Genomic DNA, 20,021 nt, shown 5'->3' on the forward strand with positions numbered 1-20,021 from the left:
AGAATATCAATTTACAATAACTTACTTAACAGTCCATTGGATGTCAGGTTTGGGATATCCAGTGTTGATGCAATCCAACCTGACAGCTTGTCCTAACCTCACTTCCATGTTTACAGTCTCAGGTCCATCAATCTTGGGAGGTGCTATAGTATAAAGGGCATATTAAAATGGTTGAGTATTGTTTATCAGAGCTTTGTGTTATTGAAGAGTAAATAGCAAAATGCGAGCGAAAGAAGAGAACCGAGAGACAAGACTTAGGTCCTTCATACACAGATATATTTACAAGCTAGGTGACTATGACGCAACCACAACTAGCCTACCAATATGCTACTCTTTAGAGTTGGTTTCCGTACACGGCATTTGCATTACACAGAATTTGATAATTTTTTTGTTTTTGGTAAAAATTTCGGTCCAAAATATGTTAAGGTTTCCAGTGAATTTGGGCCGGGCGTTTAACTTGATTTGATTGACTATGTTACTATCTACTCAAGTGCAGCCGTGGAATTAATACGATGTCAAGTGACTTAGCGACAAAGACAATAATATTGTTCTTCTGTATACCCACCTCCGGTAAAAATTTAACATTCAAATAGTGTTCGGAAGAGTCAATTTCTGTCAAACGAGTAGTAGATGCGAATGCGAACCCGTAGTCGATGCGTCGCGTTGTGTACTGGCCAAATAGTATGGTGGATACTCACGAGCTATCGCACAAAATTTATGCTACGCGCATGTAAGTATTTCCGTGCACGAAAGGCCTTAGAGACAATTGAGCCGTTATGCAAAAAAACACTGTCAAAATATCGCTGTTTTTGTCCAAATCCATTCAAATTACGCGCCATATGTCCATCTATGTTCACAGCAAAAATTGTTTTAAAATCTCCACCCCAGATGGTAGTACATGGCCTATGGTAATGGCCGGTGAAGTCTCTCTTTCTGTACAATGGTAAAGTAAAGAGAAGTCGGTCATTACTTAATTAAAACTGTTTGTTAAAATTACGTCAGAGAAATGCGTACATGTCCCCGCATGAGTATGCGTGATTGCCACCAAAAGTTGATAGAATGCATTGTTATCGACAACAAGTCTATATGCCGAGTTTGAGCTCGATCGGATGTCGGGAAGTGTGTTTTATTTCTGCATTGTGTTGTTTGTTAATCATTAATGGCACAAAATGGCGTCATTTTTTTCTTCTTTTACCTTTATTGTACACAAAACTGACAAAAAAATTGTTAGTACATAAAAGGTGTTGTCTATTAATTGAAATACATTATTACACCGATGGGTATAATAGAACACGAGGAAAGTTTATTTTTTGTTACCTGACACATCTACTGTGAATTTTTTCTTGGTCTGTCCATGTGGATTGGAGGCCACGCACATGTGTTCCCCTGCATGGTGTGTCTTCACAAAGTTTCTTCGTAGTATGGGCGAGATGTCTCCTATCATCTCCAGGTTTCTGAGCCACTGAACCTGCATTATGAAAGAACCACATTATTCATATTGTAAGGAAAATGGGTAGGTACTTTCTTTGGAATTTTCATTCAGATTTGAATGTGTTCCATTTTTAAAGAGGACTAATTTAACAAAAAGTATTTGTGGGGGGAAAAGAGAAATTTAGGAGGGAAACAATGGGGTCCTACATATTCTTTAATAATTTCTCCAACAACTTTCACTAATGGTCAAACTATATGGGTCAAAAAAAAAACACTTTTTGTAAGATAAAAAAAAAATGAAATATGTAAGAAATATTTGTGAATTTTTAAAATGATTTGTATAGGAAGGTTCTTATACAGGGTGTATCGGCGCGTACCTGACAAACTTTAACCAGCTATTCCTTAGCATATTTGGAGTAAAAAATCTTATGTGCACTTTGCTGTCCTGTAACATTTTTTTTAATAAAAAAATTATTATTCATATTTTCACCACATGTCACCACTGTTTTATCCTTTGTCGAAGTTTGAAAACCCATCTGGCAATATTTTATTCGAATTCCGTTGAATAATGCACGTGTGTACCTATATTGGCGCACTTTTACAATCACAACGAAATGGCACGGCACCATTTGTCTCATTTTTAACTATTATTATTTAGTGTGTGCGAAAGAGCGAAGACGCTTTTCGACATACTTGCTTATAACAGCTGTTGAACACGAAAAGCAATGCCAATGACAGTGATGTAGTGTGGAAATTTTTATTTTTTTGATTTTAATTGAAAAAAAAATGCTACCGGACAGCAAAGTGCCCATAACATTTTTTACTCCAAATGTGCTAAGGAATAGCTGGTTAAAGTTTGTCGGGTTAGTGCCGATACACCCTGTATAGTCTCCTTAAACCAATGTAACTGTATTTCTTTGTATTTTTTAAACCAATGTAATGAAATCTTAAACTGTATTTTTTTAAGAACAATTTTTTCTTTCAACTATTTTGGAGGTTATGTCAAAGCAATTTATCCTTAGGGCTGCATATGTAATGATCAGATTGATATTTGTTCTCTGCATTTGGTGATTGAATGCTGAACATAGCTTGATCGGTACCTTTATTTATAAATTTAGATTTAGAAATTGAACTGCACAACTCAACGCTGATTTGAGCGTCGAAAAATTTTATAAGTAGTGATTATAGGGAACAACCTACCGGTTGTCAATTTTATGGTTTCACACAGTGGTAGATTATCCACCTTCGTAGAGGTGCGTGAATTTGTGCGTGCGGCTGACCGTGTTACTAGTGGGTAAGGATTGAAAATATATCGGTCAAAGAAGCTTCTTGACTGTTTTATTTTGTTGTGCGTAATTTTAAATCTATAAAATCTTATTAGATATTAGACATTTAAACGATATGCTGTAAAAGGCATTTTTAATCTACATTAAATTCTCAACGTAACTAACATATTTAATTGGATTAGGATTAATAGTATTTTGGTCGAAATAGCTTCGCAAATGTATGTAAAACATAAAAATGATTACCGTGGGTTATCCTTAGGAGATAGACATTACCATCACGGACTTTTCTGTAGGCCTTTTTGAGATATATATTTCCGTTGTACATTATTTTGATGAATCTCATAAGGTTTAGCCAGCATTAGCAATGTAAGCGTCCAAAAAATTTTTTTTACAACTTATCACAAAACATCGATTTCTCTCTACTTTCTATAAATATTATATGCATGTATTATATATATAAACCTTCCGGAAGAAATTCTCTAAATGATAGTGAAAACCATATTAAATTCCGTTGTGTATTTTAGAAGAACCAAGTGCCGAAACAGACAGACGCCGATAGTGTCTTTATTTTATACTATTTAGAGATAAGAAATTAAATTTGAGCAGCTTTTATCAGGTTACATTTCATATTCCACATATTTCAATAAGAAAAATAATGAGTTAAAAGTAAAACTAAGTACAAGCCCACTACAGTTATAGTATTCAATAAACTTACATCGGCAGCAGGATTAGCATCAACATGGCAAGACAGTTTCATGGGCTCCCCTTCGAGGAAGTGAACATACTCCGACTCCTCGCTGTTGCCGCTGATGAAAGTGGGTGGCCACTGGACCACCAGCTTGAAGGTTGCGGACACCTTGCCACCCGTGTTGGATGCCAGGCAGGAGTACTCCGATGCGTCAGTGCGAGACACGTTCAAGAGTTTGAGCACTGTGGTGTTTGCGTTGTTTTCAATCAGGTCAGAGTTCTAGAAAATTAAGCATTAGCATTTCTGTACATTGGTAAAATATTTTGTAGAATATAATGTTAATGACGGAGCAGTAAAAGTTGAGGTTGTAAGTTAGCTGAGGTCCTTTATCTTCCCCATTTCCTTCCCCTCCCCGCTACATCCATCCTCACAACATACCATAGTCTCACTGGCTCCAGATTGTTAGGAGCAGTTGGGACTCTTGTGCGGTATTCTCTAATAAAGTAAAGTTCTCTAATCCCACTATTAAGTGTTACCAACAACAATACCATCATGATTTAATTTTGTCAAATATTTTTGCTTCCTTCTTATCAAATATATATGTACCTATCGAAATCAACCTTATCGAAATATTTGCCCATTGCTAAAATAAACTATTTATAAAGAAGCCTGTCTCGACGTAGTATAGTTCTAGTTTATAAAGTTGCCTGTCTTGACACAGTATATTTCTAGTTTATAAAGTAGCCTGTCTCGAGACAGTTATCATTTATATTTATGTTCAGAATATGCCATATTTTTCTGTAGTTTATTATCAATCATTAAACGTTTGTAATTAAAGGCTTTTTTATTTTAAAACAGAGTTAGGAAGTTTACATAATTCCACAAAATGGCATCATGGAGATATTACTAATTTGTCTTTAAAAGCAAAGTGGATTTTTTCACGAAATCATTATTCGAAGCTGGACTAATTTTAACACCAAATGGCATTATCTTGCTTTCGAAAAGAATGGAGTTACGCAGTCTACGAATTAAGCTGATGAAATAATGCAATGTAATGTTACGTATACATACGCGAGCCGAACTGCCGAACTGAAGCTCAACTTATGGGAAAGGAACAAAGTAATCGCAGATGGAGCGAAACGCCACTTGTAGTTGCTTCATTCCTTTCCTTTCCTTTTCAGATGTGCTTTATTTCAATTAAATCCATTTCAAATGAAAATGCAAAATGCAAAATGGGTATTTTCCATTTTGCATTTTAAATGCTTTTCTCAATGCATTTTCCATTTTAAATGCTTTTTTGCAACATTCTTCCTACTTTCTCCACTCATCTTTTTTTCATAAGCCCCAAATATCAGTCGGTCCTCAACCTCGCTATGAGAGATAATTTACATTTGTCAAGTTGCTCCCTGGTAGGAGCCCTGGCAATTGAGTGATACCATTACAAAAAATACTGATTTAAATACTGAACATGGCCATGACGCTGTAATATTAAATGTTAGATAGCAGTTTCTATGTTTTTACGTTGGCAACATTAGTCCCGCGCAAATTTTTTGTGGTTTCATAATCTGTAGTCGTGGTGTTTTTGGATTTACCATCATGTAATATGTTTGTTCTACATTGATGTCCATTATTAAATGACAAAATTGTTTAAAAATTCTATAATTATTTTAATTGTTTGAATGAGAAACCATTTTGCATTTTCAATGCATTTTGAAAATAGGTATTTTGCATTTTGCATTTGAAATGCTTTTCTAAAAACCATTTTGCATTTTGCATTTTCAAACAGAAAAGTTTTGACCCATTTCCATTTTGCATTTCAAATGGTTTTGGGTACCCATTTTGCACATCTCTGTGTCTAAGTTACCTTGTACCACTGAACGTTTGGCATAAACAAAGAGGGCTGGAGGGGACATTCCAGATTAGTTGTGGTTCCTTCTAAAGCAATGATGGTCTTCTCGTGTTCATCTGCGTCCAACAATGCGGGAGGCGCTGGAATTATAAAAACAAAATCCTCCAGTTAGCAGTTCGAAGTCCTTGCAATTTTTTCTTTTTTTGTGTGATTATTTAAGGTCATTCAATTCATAATACTTGATATGTATAACTTTGATTTATTTACCATTTCATTAATTAAAACGTTGGTATTTTGCCATTACTATTAGTTTTGTTTTTTTTCTATATATAAAACAGACCTTATTTTTTTCTTTTTTTTAAACTTCTGTTTTTTAATACATATCAGTAAATTAAAGAAATATTTATTTTTTATATACCTTACGAGTAAATTATTTTCCTGTTTTCAGTGTTACTGGTTCGCAACAAACATAAATAATTGTATGTATAAACGAATGTACAATGTACATACTTACTTTATATTTGAAACTTTGCTTTATTTATCTTAAATATTTGTCTTAATATTTTTTCATCCTTGTCCTTTCTTAAATAATAAGATTTTATATAAGTCCCATTTGCTAAAAACTGAATGTCACCCTATCTGTCTTTATTATCTACTTTGCTTCTTCTTTTGAATAATGATTAGTTATGGTTCAAATATTGTTACAATATACTGTCAAATTACCCATCTGGTAACACATCTAATACTCATTTTTTCTTTAATTTTGAAATATTTTGTGTTTTTATGTAAAATTACTTTATGTTTGTGATACTCTTATGTTTGCTTCACTCAAATGTAAATTGTTAACCTCGATACAGGCTTAGTCCTAGTGAGGTAGATTTTTATGTGAAAAAAAGTGTTTTATGTATAGTGAGATGCAATAAATAAATAAATTTACAATATCAATTATTTGGATTTGATGTTAATCTTAGGACGGGTTGTTTCGGAGAATTTGAACAATTCATCAAATTTCAACATTCATTTTCCAGTTATGCGGAAGATTTTTTCAAGTTCTGTTTTTATTTCAGTTCTGTCAAGCAACTAGCCTATAATCATATAATAACAGAACTTGAATAGGACTTTCACAGAACCCGGAAACGAACGTTGAAATTTGATGAATTGTTCAAATTCTCCGAAACAACCCGTCCTTAGTATTAGCATTTGATTTTTTTTATATATAGTTATGCTATTATCCATGTATTATGTTACACTTACATACATAAATTGTCGATTTCCTCTGTAAAAGCCTGATAAAGCGTTAATGAATAGTAAATAAAAAAATAATCATTTTAGAAGTAGGTATTTTCTTCCACAGAATATAAGTTAATCAACCGAGTATAGAGATTTCCGGTTTTAGATTCAGTTGCACTCTTATACCTCCGAATATTAATATGGAAACATTTAAACTGCTTTCTGTGGTTTAAAGCCAATGAAGTCACCTAAATTTTACTATTTATCCCATGTTTTTAGGTTTTGTAGAAATTTAAATTATGCTGTCTCAGTTAAAGTCACAAGGAGGAAATCCATAATTGGTTTTATTTTACTAAATAACACTTATATACAAACTGATTAAATGTAAACTGTCGATTTCCCAAAAATGAATAAATAAATAAATAATAAATTCTTACCCAAATATTGGTAGCTATCGCTTGAGTGATTTAAATGTTTTTAAATATGTAACACCGCTTCCAAGGACCATTAATACCGCATGCCTCCTGGTTCACCACTCTGCTGATCTATCCGTTTCATGTCACATTCTCAGAATCATTTGCCAAATGACAATATATGTAGTTATGTGTTCTTTACGGAGAACTCAATAACCATAAAGTCTATAAATATGGTAGATACTAAGCAAACTTACCAATAACTTGAACGTGATAGTCAATCTCTATGGAACCCTCCGTGTTAGCGGCTTGGCAGGTGTATTTCCCGCTCAGGTCTTCTGTTACCAGTCTTAGAGACAGGGTGCCATCAGCGTGAACTTTGGTGTGTAGATCTGTAAAAGAGTTTAATTTTATACATAACTATCTGACGTGTACCCAGCCAGACGCGGCCCGTGACTGTAATTACCAGCAGTGCATTTCACTTTTAAAATGTACCTAGTCTGTAATTTAGGAGGAGCAAATTAATGAATGGGAACACCTACTGCAATTCATTCTATCTTCTAAGTTATATTTGTAAAATAACTGATTAAATAATACAAAATTATCTCGAAAATAAAGGACACTCAATTCATCGTTGAAAATATAGCGAAACCGTTTGATTTCACCGCGAACGAGTTCCAATGTGTTAATGTTGTTGCGTTAACATTGAACATTAGTATTTCTAAGCGAATCCATTCCAAACGCATTGGATTACACATGATCAAAGTGATGCAAAATTCACACGCAGTCAAAGCACTTCGATAATGCACGGAATGGGTTATGTATCTGCACTGCTCTAACACGTAATTTGACGTTAAGAGTGTAATCTGTCTCGCTCATGTCACCGTTTCGGCTACTTCGGGCTGTCTCGATACCGCCCGATGCTGTTTTAGTAGTATGGTAAAAGTTGGTTCTGTGCATATCTGGGTATGCACGACCGCTTGCTCTTGCGCGGGATTTTTTTACTAGAAGATAGCTCAAATAATGACCTGACGGGAATTACGAATTTCTTACATCGATCACTGGGGCACAGATGTCGTTGTAATTTGTTATGTGGAGATTGAAGACAAGCAGTGCAATTCACAAATGCACGTACCAAGGAACCGCCTCTGTACCCAGCGTTGCTGGGGGTTATCCTTAGGAGATAGACATATACCATCGTGGACTTTTCTATAGGCCTTTTTAAGATATACAATTCCGTACTACATTATGTTGATGTATCTCATTACTATCTCGCGGATAGCAACTTTGTTTTATACTATTTAAAAAAGATACATATACCAACTTGAACTACTCGATGCAAAATTCTGTTGTAATGATATAATAATACACTTAGGGGGCATTTCACTATCTCTGATTATGTTCTGACTAAGCACTAATCCTCGGATTAGTCATTTTTTCGTTTTCACTATATCTGAATAACGCTAACGCTCGGGTTAAAGTTCGATTTGACTAATCAGTGCTCGAACCTCACGTTAGGCACTATTCCTCGAATCAAAGATGGCGTCAAAACATTCCGAGTTCGACAGCGGAGAAGTGAGTCGAATTTTGTTGCGAATTATTATGGATACCGAGGTTTTTGATTTACAGAAGCAGGTGAAAGGGCGGCGATGCGAAGGCCGCGAGTTTTAAGAGCTCGAATGAATTTGAATGCTTGTATGATCCATCCTGAATTATTTGATTGTGTTCAAAATAAGAAACAATGTATTAATTCGACACGAATCTATCTAAAATGACCTGATAATCAACATAACATAACCAAAAAAATGCACACTTTGCGGTGTGCGGACTGTGGCGGGAAACTTGTCAATTGGCGTTGAGGCTAGCATTCCATAGACATTGCGGCAAAACATGACAGGCGTTGCAGTAGATGGGGTAACTGCAAACATTTTGCGATGTTGCCAGACTATTTCGAGTGTTATCTATCCGGAAGCTCGGCAACAATGGTGAAACGGTCGCCGTTGAATAACGAAGTTATTCTGATCTTTAAAGCCAGCCAACGGCCAGCTAGTCAGATATTTAGCCCGACATAGTGAAATACCCCCTTAGTCATTTAGACACATAGTCATTTAGGTACTCGCTTGTTATATTTCTTTAAACCCATATCCTTTTCCTCTGTATTCTTTTATCCTGACAACTTTTCCCGCATTTTGGGTTGACTCTTGTTTAGTGTAAACATAATCCGTCTTACTCATAATAGATAATACTGAGGGATAAGAACAGGTTATTAGAAAATGTTACTCTAAATCAAGCACATGCGTACTGCGTCTGCCGGCCGTAATACCGCAGTATTAGTGGCTGACAGATTTTTAAACCGCCCGACCCCAAGGATTAGGGATGTATTACCATCGTATTAAGACTGAGATCTCGGACTTTTTAACAATCTGGTTGATTTGACAGATATCGATCGGTTGCACAACAAAAATGTAAAAAAGCAGTAATACCCATTTGCAGCACTATCAGAAAAATATTTTAAATCAAAATATCGATTTACCAAAGCAAATACATAATGCATAATCAAATTGGCCAATTTTGAAGCAATTCAAAGGAGACCGAGTCAATGACATGAAGAAATGTGAAGTTAGCAAATAAACGCAAAATGCAAAAATGACCGTGTTTTGAGGATCGGAAAGAAATCAGTCCAAAAATCTTGCAGTAATATTATTATGAGTAAATATTTTAACCCAAGTAGTATACGGCCCTCTCCACCGTATAGCTATACAAGCGCTGCAGCTTGCGTATTAGAGAATCTTTATAAGTGAGACTGAATATATTTATAGCATACCATTTAGGATGTATTTTCCATCCTTCATCCAGGAAACATATGGAGCAGGATTTCCACTGGCCCTGCAGGGAATATTGAACTCATCTTCTCCTGCCAAAAGTTGTATATTCACTGGAAGTTCGCTTGGCAGAATATTGGGAAGCTCTGAAAACATTGCAAATCATTAACATTATATTGACGATGTCAAAGTGCTAAAAGTATTAAGCGAGGGCCGCAATAGACAAGCAGCTTGTAGCAGTTCATTTTAGGCAAAATAAATTCTGTTGGCGACTCGACAGCAACAAGTATCCGGTGATTTGTGAATGAGATATTTGTTTGAAAATGCAATTTGCCGAGATGAGATTGCATGGAGCAAGCAAAGTCGTCCGCTACTAGCTGCTCACTATTGCGGCACTAACCGTAATGAATGTGCGACTGATGTTTTGTATGAGAGATACTGCATGAAAGACGGACAACAAATGTAGCATGCAGGATTGTCCAATATCTCTTCTTTATCACCAGCATTCCCGGTACTGTGTTAATTATAGTCTATCGAGTTTTTTTCCGCTATCTTAATATCACTATGATAAAGTTTTATATGAAAAGAACAATTAATTATTCAAAAGGTTAAGACAATAACAATACCGCCAGTTATAAAAAATTCAATATAAGATTGCTAAAATTTTGAGTAAAGTCTAGAAAACGAGATTCTCTAATAAGAACTTGAAATAGAACAGTATTTATGTTTAGTTTTGTATGTAATATGTTTTTTTTTTACCATTCAGAACAACGTAGAAAATCTTCTCAGAAAATCCCGCATAATTCTCGGCTTCACAAATAAACGTTCCTGAATTATTTCTGCTTACTTTTGTGATGTTCAGTCGCCCCGAATCGTTTATTCTGAAATATAAATATAAATACTAACAAGGTCGTACAGTTTTTGAATTAATACAAACAACAAAGACAAACATATTCATGTTCTGTATGGTGTCAGTAAACTGGTGAAAAATTTTTGGAGCTGGGGCTACACTTTGACACATTTTATGAGACATTAAATAGCTGCGACCGATTTTTATAAAAATTTCAAATTTGAACTCGATTTAAAATTTCAAATTGTAATATTATAATCTGTTTGAAAAAATAAGAAAATACACAGATCTAGGAAATGAGATAAAAAGAATTTGGCATTCTCAAACTATAAAAATATTACCATTTGTTATTTCGGCTACTGGCATTATACCTAGCTCTCTCATTAAAAATTTAGGCGTATTAGATCTATCAAAAAATTTATATATAAAGATGCGAAAATCGGTCATTTTGAATACATGTAGGATAACGAAAGATTTTTTAAATATTCATGTTGAGGGATCAGAAGGATTTATAGGCCCTGTAAGGAGTTCTACCGAGACGAACCCTCTGATATGAAAATATCTGGAGTCGGTGAATTATTTTCCCATTTGATCTCTGGTGAGTTGACGTGTTGTTCTTGTATTGTTTTGTATTTATTTTGCTTATATAATGCACTTGCTAAGGTGTGAGATACCGTGCTCAGGGCTGAATGACACTGGGGAACAGTGTCACGAACGGTTCCTCCGAGACACAAGGTCGCATCTCGGAGTATACAGACCTTACCCCAGCATTCGGGGCTCTGCTGGGGTGGACCTTTTATTTCCCTAGATACTCGTGGGACCAAATATGGACTGTAAAAACAAAAACCAAAACAACACTGACGAGGAACCTTTAAGGAACCTAGGGGGAGTGGAAGGAGGAGTTGAGGCCGCCTCGGTGGACCCATCCCTCTTGGGGCCTTTGAGGAACCAAGAGGAAGTGGAGAGGAGAGATGGGACCACCCTGGTGGACTCTTCCCTTGAGGGGCCCTCTGGGAACCATAAAGAAGGACCTCCGACGGACGCAACACGGCGGGATCCCCCAGGGGATCCAGACGTGGAAATGCAGGGACCATCAGGGGACCTGGAAAATAACTTCTTTAAGAACCCCTGACTCCAACTGGGGCCCTCGGGGAACCAGCGGAGAGGGGGGGACTTAAAGAAGAGACTTACTCCAACAACCACCGCTGAGGAAGACAAGGTAAAGTCCCTGTCAGACGATGTGGAAAAAATTCACATCAGTAAGAAACTCAGTGGGGCTGTGAGGAGAAAACTCAAAAGAGAGAAGCAGGGGCGGCAGGAAGGAAACCAGGAACAACCAGGGACTGTAAAAGTCCGCTGGGGACAACCAGGGACCTCGAAGGCCGGAACCAGGCAAGGCAAACCAGGGACAGACCGGAAGCTAACGGGGACCGCACAAGGTAACCGGGAGCAACCTGGAACGTCCGGGGAAAAGAAGGCTGGGAAGAGGAGAAGAACCTCACCAGAACCTAAACCCTTGGGGCTTTCACCGGGAAATGCCAGGAAAAAGCCCCGAGGAATTGACTGTCCTAAAACGGGAATTCTTCCTAGTTGGGCAGTCAAAGTATTTTTTATCTACATGTGTCATTATATCATCACCTGTACTAAATAAATAAAATAAATAAATAAATAAATTCTCACCTCTGCTACCTGTGCGGAAGCCGCTGGAAATAAAATTCGAGTGGCTGTTGTACATAGAAACAGAGAGGAAGAATTTACAAAAGAGCAGGAGGCCCTCGTGAGTGAGGCGGCCGCGGATCTGATTTTGAGCATCCCAAAGGGGCAGTTCAAACCCAGATTCGACGAATGCTTCACTCAGAGGGGCGTCCTGAAAATGACCTGCTCCGACAAGGAGTCAGAGACATGGCTGAGGGAGATGGTGCCGACCATACGGAAATGGCAGGGCTGCAACCTGGAGGTGGTGGGGTTGCAGGAACTGCCAAAGTACGTAAAGGTTATGGCAGTAATCCCCGAAAATGGAGCAGTAAGCACCGAGAGGTTGCTACAACTGCTGGAGAACCAGACTCCCCGGCTACACACAAAAAAATGGATCGTCCACGACTCGATCAGGGATAAGAACATGTATCGCCTGATCATGAGTGTGGACGAGGAAAGTGTGAAGGTGCTGAGGGAGATGGGGATGACGGCGCATGTCGGGATAAGGAAGGCCACTTTCACGGTGCGCTCTCCTAACACCGAGGAGCTTAAATAGGAGGAATGACTTAAGGATTAGGCAGTAATGGCTAAAAACTTACAGTTCATTCAAATAAACTTGCACCGCAGTCCGGCAGCGACTGCAGTGCTTAGCAGTAGAGTCACTCGGGACAGTGTGGACGTCGCGCTGATCCAAGAACCCTGGACTTATAGGGGGAAGGTCAGAGGACTAAACATGAACCAAGGTCTAATCTATTATAACGAGTCGGGGGACAGACCCAGGGCCTGTATTCTCATCAGAGGGATACCTGGCACACTGCTACCCGAACACTGCAGTAGGGACTTAGTGGCTGTGAAGCTACAGGTCACGCTGGACCAAAGAAGCAGGGAAGTAGTTGTGGCATCAGCATACATGCCCTATGACTCTGTGGAACCACCACCCTCAAGGGAAATAACGAGACTCGTCCAAGACTGCAGGGAGAAGGGTAGGGAACTGATACTCGGAGCAGATGCTAACTCGCACCACACTGTGTGGGGGAGTACGGACATCAACAAACGAGGACAGGACCTCCTGGAATACCTGATGACAGTGAACCTTGAGATTCTTAATAGAGGTAGGGAACCCACCTTCGTTATAAGTAACAGACAGGAGGTGATAGACCTCACCCTAGGAACATTAAGAGTCTCAGGATGGAGAGTATCGGACGAACCATCCCTGTCGGACCACCGACACATAGAATTTAAACTAGAGGGAGAAACAAGCAAAACGGGGACCGATACATATAGGAACCCAAAAGCAACTGACTGGACTAGATACTCGGAGGAACTAAATATAGACAAGATTAATATAATGACAAGATTCCCAGCTAAATACGGCTGCTCCGGAGAAATTGAGGACGCAGTAGAAGTACTGAGGGACTCAATGATAAGGGCATACGAAAATAGCTGCCCTCTGAAGACAAGTACCAGGGACAAAACACCGTGGTGGAGCAGAAGACTGCAGGAGCTACGGAAAATAGTAAGACAAGCTTTCAACAAGGCCAAAAAGCCAGGAAACTGGGATGCCCACAAGCAATACCAGAAAGAGTACAAGGTGGCAATCCAGAAAGCCAAAACATGCTCCTGGGAGAAATACTGTGGGGAGGTGGAAACCATCCCACAGACTGCAAGAATCCAAAAAATTCTTGCAAAAGACCCAGGGGCAGCAAAAGGCCCATTCAAAAAAGCTGATGGAGGATATACCAACAGTTGGGAGGAGGAGTTGGAGGTACTGCTGGGGAAACATTTTCCCGGCTACAAAAAGTTAGAAGCAGATGATACCGGTCCACCACCAGCCCGAGTTACACGGGAAGGTAAGGACTGGGACACTGCGGCTAAAATAGTTACTCCCTCCAGAGTTAAATGGGCAATCAGAGGGTTTGACCCTTTTAAAAGCGCAGGAGAGGATGGAATCTTTCCGGCACTTCTACAGAGGGGCCTAGATACAATCCTACTTCCGGTGACGAAGATCCTGAGGGCATGCTGTGCCCTCGGATACATCCCCATACCATGGCGGAAGACAAGGGTAGTGTTCATACCCAAACCGGGGAGAGCTGACTACGACCAACCAGGTGCATTCCGCCCAATTAGCCTCACCTCATTTCTTTTGAAGACAATGGAGAGGCTAATGGACAGGCACATAAGGGACGGGGCACTGAAAGAGAAGCCCCTCCACGAGTTACAGTTCGCTTACCAAGCAGGTAAGTCAGTCGACGCGGCACTGCACAGGTTGGTGTACAAACTGGAGCAGGCACAAGCGACTGGGGAACTGGCGGTAGGGCTATTCCTGGATATAGAGGGAGCATTTAACTGCACCACTATTAAATCCATTGATGAAGCGGCAGAAAGACATGGACTCGACAAAACCACCAGAAGGTGGCTGAGGAACATGCTCTCAGGCCGGATACTTACGGTGACAAGGGGTGAGGTAAGCATCAAAGTGCTGGTGACACGAGGGTGTCCACAGGGAGGGGTCTTATCACCCTTGCTGTGGAGCCTGGTGGTGGACAACCTCATCCGGAAACTCAACAACAGGGGCCTATATACGCAAGGGTATGCGGATGACATTGCAACCATAATAAGGTGTTGGGATGCAGACACAACCCGAGGCCTTATACAGTCAACACTGGCAACAGTGGAAGAATGGTGTGAAGAAACAGGACTGTCAGTCAACCCAGACAAGACAGAACTAGTAATCTTTACGCGTAAAAGGAAACTAGAAGAATGGAGCAATCTAACCTTCTATGGAAAGGAATTAGAACCCTCTGACACGGTTAAGTACCTCGGAGTCATCATAGATGCCAAACTGAGCTGGAAAAACCAGGTGGAAACTGTAGGCAGAAAGGCCTGTGCTCTGATGTGGGCAACTAGGCGAATCTGCGGCAGAACGTGGGGTCTCAAACCTAAAATGATGCAATGGCTTTACACAGCCGTTGTAAAACCAAGGATCATGCACGCAGCCCTGGTCTGGTGGAGGAGAACAACACTGAAAACAGTGATGGTCACACTCAATCACATACAGGGACTTGCATGCAGAAGCATCACAGGAGCCATGAGAACCACTCCAATACTAGCCATGGGAGTGCTGCTGAACCTACCCCCACTAAACATAGAAATAGAGGGGGCGGCGATGGCGGCAGCCTACAGGTTACATTGCAATGGCCAATGGAGAGGAGAGTTGCCCAGAAACAGTCACACGGAGATAGGAATAAGACTGAGGGCAATTAGTCCGACGGCTGGGATGAAGCAGGACGGCAAACAAGCCGAATACTTCTTCGGACAGCTGTTTAAAGTGACGTACCCCACAAGGGAGGAATGGGACACGGTCCCAGGTCCAAACTCCAAACAGGAACTAATCTGGTTCACAGACGGGTCCAAGATGGAGGAAAGAACAGGGGCCGGGGTCTGTCTACAGGGATCTAAGAGGGAACTCAGTATACCTCTAGGAATGCACTGCACTGTGTTTCAAGCTGAGATGAAAGCCATCTTAGCCTGCGCACAGGAGAATATGAGTATCGGGTACAGAAATAAGAACATAAACATATGTTCGGATAGCCAGGCGGCCTTAATGGCACTGGAAAGTAACCGATGTGACTCCAGACTGGTGATGGAATGCAGGACTATCCTAATAGAACTGGCGACCATCAATAAAGTAACCCTGCTCTGGGTACCAGGACATAAAGGTATTGAGGGCAACGAGCGGGCTGACGAACTAGCAAGGAAAGGGGCGAAAGCACCACTTGTGGAAACTGAGCCGGCCGTAGGAGTAGCAGCTTGCCACACCAAACTACATCAAGAGGTGGGTCAAATCCCAACACTGGAAGGAATGGAAGAAGGCACCCGGAATGAGGCAATCTAAAGTACTCATAAACGGACCGGACCCTAACCGAACCAGGCAACTACTCGATATGGACAGAAACTCACTGAGGGAACTGGTAGGACTATTAACGGGACACTGCCATCTCAGGAGACACATGCAACTGTTGGGAGTGGAAAACACCAACATCTGTAGGAAATGTGAAGAGGAGGAAGAGACTCCAATTCACCTATGGTGCCAATGTCCCGCTCTGCTGGGAATAAGGCTCAGATACCTGGGAAGACACAGTGTGGAACCAGAAGACATCGCCACATATCCAATGACAGCCCTGGTGAACTTCATAAAAGGGACCGGGTTACTGGCAAGGGAATGAGGTAAAATGGGAGATAGTACAATGGGCCTATGGCCTAAGTGCTCGCGGGGAACGTAAGTAAACCGCCTCCGACTATAAAAAAATAAAAAAAATAAATAATGCACTTGCATAATGTTGATTGACTAGATGATCATTTGTGGAAAAGTGTGTGGAAGGGTTTAGTTTTTCCTATGGAGATGATTTAACCCAGACATAAAATCGGAAGTTAATTAATTAAAAACTCTTTTTGCTAACTTATTTTGAGTTGAATCGGTTTCCCTCTACTATGGGCTTCGTCAGATCAATACGTAGATAAAGACGTAATGATTGCTTAATCGCAATAATTCAACCATCGCCTTAGAATGAAGGACTTCTCAATAAGTGTTCTTGATGTTTTAGCGTAGGGAGTGTGGCGAACCCATCGCTCAGGGAGTGGAAACACGACCTGCAATAGCCATCCCAAGCTAAGGTGTGAGATACCGTGCTCAGGGCTGAATGACACTGGGGAACAGTGTCACGAACGGTTCCTCCGAGACACAAGGTCGCATCTCGGAGTATACAGACCTTACCCCAGCATTCGGGGCTCTGCTGGGGTGGACCTTTTATTTCCCTAGATACTCGTGGGACCAAATATGGACTGTAAAAACAAAAACCAAAACAACACTGACGAGGGACCTTTAAGGAACCTAGGGGGAGTGGAAGGAGGAGTTGGGGCCGCCTCGGTGGACTCATCCCTCTTGGGGCCTTTGAGGAACCAAGAGGAAGTGGAGAGGAGAGATGGGACCACCCTGGTGGACTCTTCCCTTGAGGGGCCCTCTGGGAACCATAAAGAAGGACCTCCGACGGACGCAACACGGCGGGATCCCCCAGGGGATCCAGACGTGGAAATGCAGGGACCATCAGGGGACCTGGAAAACAACTTCTTTAAGAACCCCCGACTCCAACTGGGGCCCTCGGGGAACCAGCGGAGAGGGGGGGACTTAAAGAAGAGACTCACTCCAACAACCACCGCTGAGGAAGACAAGGTAAAGTCCCTGTCAGACGATGTGAAAAAAATTCACATCAGTAAGAAACTCAGTGGGGCTGCGAGGAGAAAACTCAAAAGAGAGAAGCAGGGGCGGCAGGAAGGAAACCGGGAACAACCAGGGACTGTAAAAGTCCGCTGGGGACAACCAGGGACCTCGAAGGCCGGAACCAGGCAAGGCAAACCAGGGACAGACCGGAAGCTAACGGGGACCGCAGAAGGTAACCGGGAGCAACCTGGAACGCCCGGGGAAAAGAAGGCTGGGAAGAGGAGAAGAACCTCACCAGAACCTAAACCCTTGGGGCTTTCACCGGGAAATTCCAGGAAAAAGCCCCGAGGAATTCTCACCTCTGCTACCTATGCGGAAGCCGCTGGAAATAAAATTCGAGTGGCTGTTGTACATAGGAACAGAGAGGAAGAATTTACAAAAGAGCAGGAGGCCCTCGTGAGTGAGGCGGCCGCGGATCTGATTTTGAGCATCCCAAAGGGGCAGTTCAAACCCAGATTCGACGAATGCTTCACTCAGAGGGGCGTCCTGAAAATGACCTGCTCCGACAAGGAGTCAGAGACATGGCTGAGGGAGATGGTGCCGACCATACGGAAATGGCAGGGCTGCGACCTGGAGGTGGTGGGGTTGCAGGAACTGCCAAAGTACGTAAAGGTTATGGCAGTAATCCCCGAAAATGGAGCAGTAAGCACCGAGAGGTTGCTACAACTGCTGGAGAACCAGACTCCCCGGCTACACACAAAAAAATGGATCGTCCACGACTCGATCAGGGATAAGAACATGTATCGCCTGATCATGAGTGTGGACGAGGAAAGTGTGAAGGTGCTGAGGGAGATGGGGATGACGGCGCATGTCGGGATAAGGAAGGCCACTTTCACGGTGCGCTCTCCTAACACCGAGGAGCGTAAATAGGAGGAATGACTTAAGGATTAGGCAGTAATGGCTAAAAACTTACAGTTCATTCAAATAAACTTGCACCGCAGTCCGGCAGCGACTGCAGTGCTTAGCAGTAGAGTCACTCGGGACAGTGTGGACGTCGCGCTGATCCAAGAACCCTGGACTTATAGGGGGAAGGTCAGAGGACTAAACATGAACCAAGGTCTAATCTATTATAACGAGTCGGGGGACAGACCCAGGGCCTGTATTCTCATCAGAGGGATACCTGGCACACTGCTACCCGAACACTGCAGTAGGGACTTAGTGGCTGTGAAGCTACAGGTCACGCTGGACCAAAGAAGCAGGGAAGTAGTTGTGGCATCAGCATACATGCCCTATGACTCTGTGGAACCACCACCCTCAAGGGAAATAACGAGACTCGTCCAAGACTGCAGGGAGAAGGGTAGGGAACTGATACTCGGAGCAGATGCTAACTCGCACCACACTGTGTGGGGGAGTACGGACATCAACAAACGAGGACAGGACCTCCTGGAATACCTGATGACAGTGAACCTTGAGATTCTTAATAGAGGTAGGGAACCCACCTTCGTTATAAGTAACAGACAGGAGGTGATAGACCTGACCCTAGGAACATTAAGAGTCTCAGGATGGAGAGTATCGGACGAACCATCCCTGTCGGACCACCGACACATAGAATTTAAACTAGAGGGAGAAACAAGCAAAACGGGGACCGATACATATAGGAACCCAAAAGCAACTGACTGGACTAGATACTCGGAGGAACTAAATATAGGAATGACAAGATTCCCAGCTAAATACGGCTGCCCCGAAGAAATTGAGGACGCAGTAGAAGTACTGAGGGACTCAATGATAAGGGCATACGAAAATAGCTGCCCTCTGAAGACAAGTACCAGGGACAAAACACCGTGGTGGAGCAGAAGACTGCAGGAGCTACGGAAAATAGTAAGGCAAGCTTTCAACAAGGCCAAAAAGTCAGGAAACTGGGATGCCCACAAGCAATACCAGAAAGAGTACAAGGTGGCAATCCAGAAAGCCAAAACATGCTCCTGGGAGAAATACTGTGGGGAGGTGGAAACCATCCCACAGACTGCAAGAATCCAAAAAATTCTTGCAAAAGACCCAGGGGCAGCAAAAGGCCCATTCAAAAAAGCTGATGGAGGATATACCAACAGTTGGGAGGAGGAGTTGGAGGTACTGCTGGGGAAACATTTTCCCGGCTACAAAAAGTTAGAAGCAGATGATACCGGTCCACCACCAGCCCGAGTTACACGGGAAGGTAAGGACTGGGACACTGCGGCTAAAATAGTTACTCCCTCCAGAGTTAAATGGGCAATCAGAGGGTTTGACCCTTTTAAAAGCGCAGGAGAGGATGGAATCTTTCCGGCACTTCTACAGAGGGGCCTAGATACAATCCTACTTCCGGTGACGAAGATCCTGAGGGCATGCTGTGCCCTCGGATACATCCCCATACCATGGCGGAAGACAAGGGTAGTGTTCATACCCAAACCGGGGAGAGCTGACTACGACCAACCAGGTGCATTCCGCCCAATTAGCCTCACCTCATTTCTTTTGAAGACAATGGAGAGGCTAATGGACAGGCACA

The 20,021-nt window shown here is 41.6% G+C and overlaps 1 protein-coding gene across 1 annotated transcript in view; it reads right to left on the bottom strand.

The window, feature by feature from the left end:
• LOC149413574 (hemicentin-1-like) overlaps window positions 1-20,021 on the bottom strand; it is a 111,130-nt gene that overhangs the window by 54,601 nt on the left and 36,508 nt on the right. Inside the window, exons 21-27 of the mRNA XM_089644426.1 lie at window positions 10,479-10,600; window positions 9,722-9,865; window positions 7,155-7,289; window positions 5,270-5,394; window positions 3,433-3,684; window positions 1,318-1,468; window positions 26-143 (exon numbers count right to left, since the gene is read on the bottom strand). Of these exons, the coding sequence (XP_089500552.1) occupies window positions 26-143; window positions 1,318-1,468; window positions 3,433-3,684; window positions 5,270-5,394; window positions 7,155-7,289; window positions 9,722-9,865; window positions 10,479-10,600 (1,047 nt within the window). The remainder of the gene's footprint in view (window positions 1-25; window positions 144-1,317; window positions 1,469-3,432; window positions 3,685-5,269; window positions 5,395-7,154; window positions 7,290-9,721; window positions 9,866-10,478; window positions 10,601-20,021) is intronic.

The sequence above is a fragment of the Hesperophylax consimilis genome, chromosome 21 (assembly GCF_061612785.1).
Source record: "Hesperophylax consimilis isolate HC1 chromosome 21, BYU_Hcon_1.0, whole genome shotgun sequence".
NCBI lineage: Eukaryota > Metazoa > Arthropoda > Insecta > Trichoptera > Limnephilidae > Hesperophylax > Hesperophylax consimilis.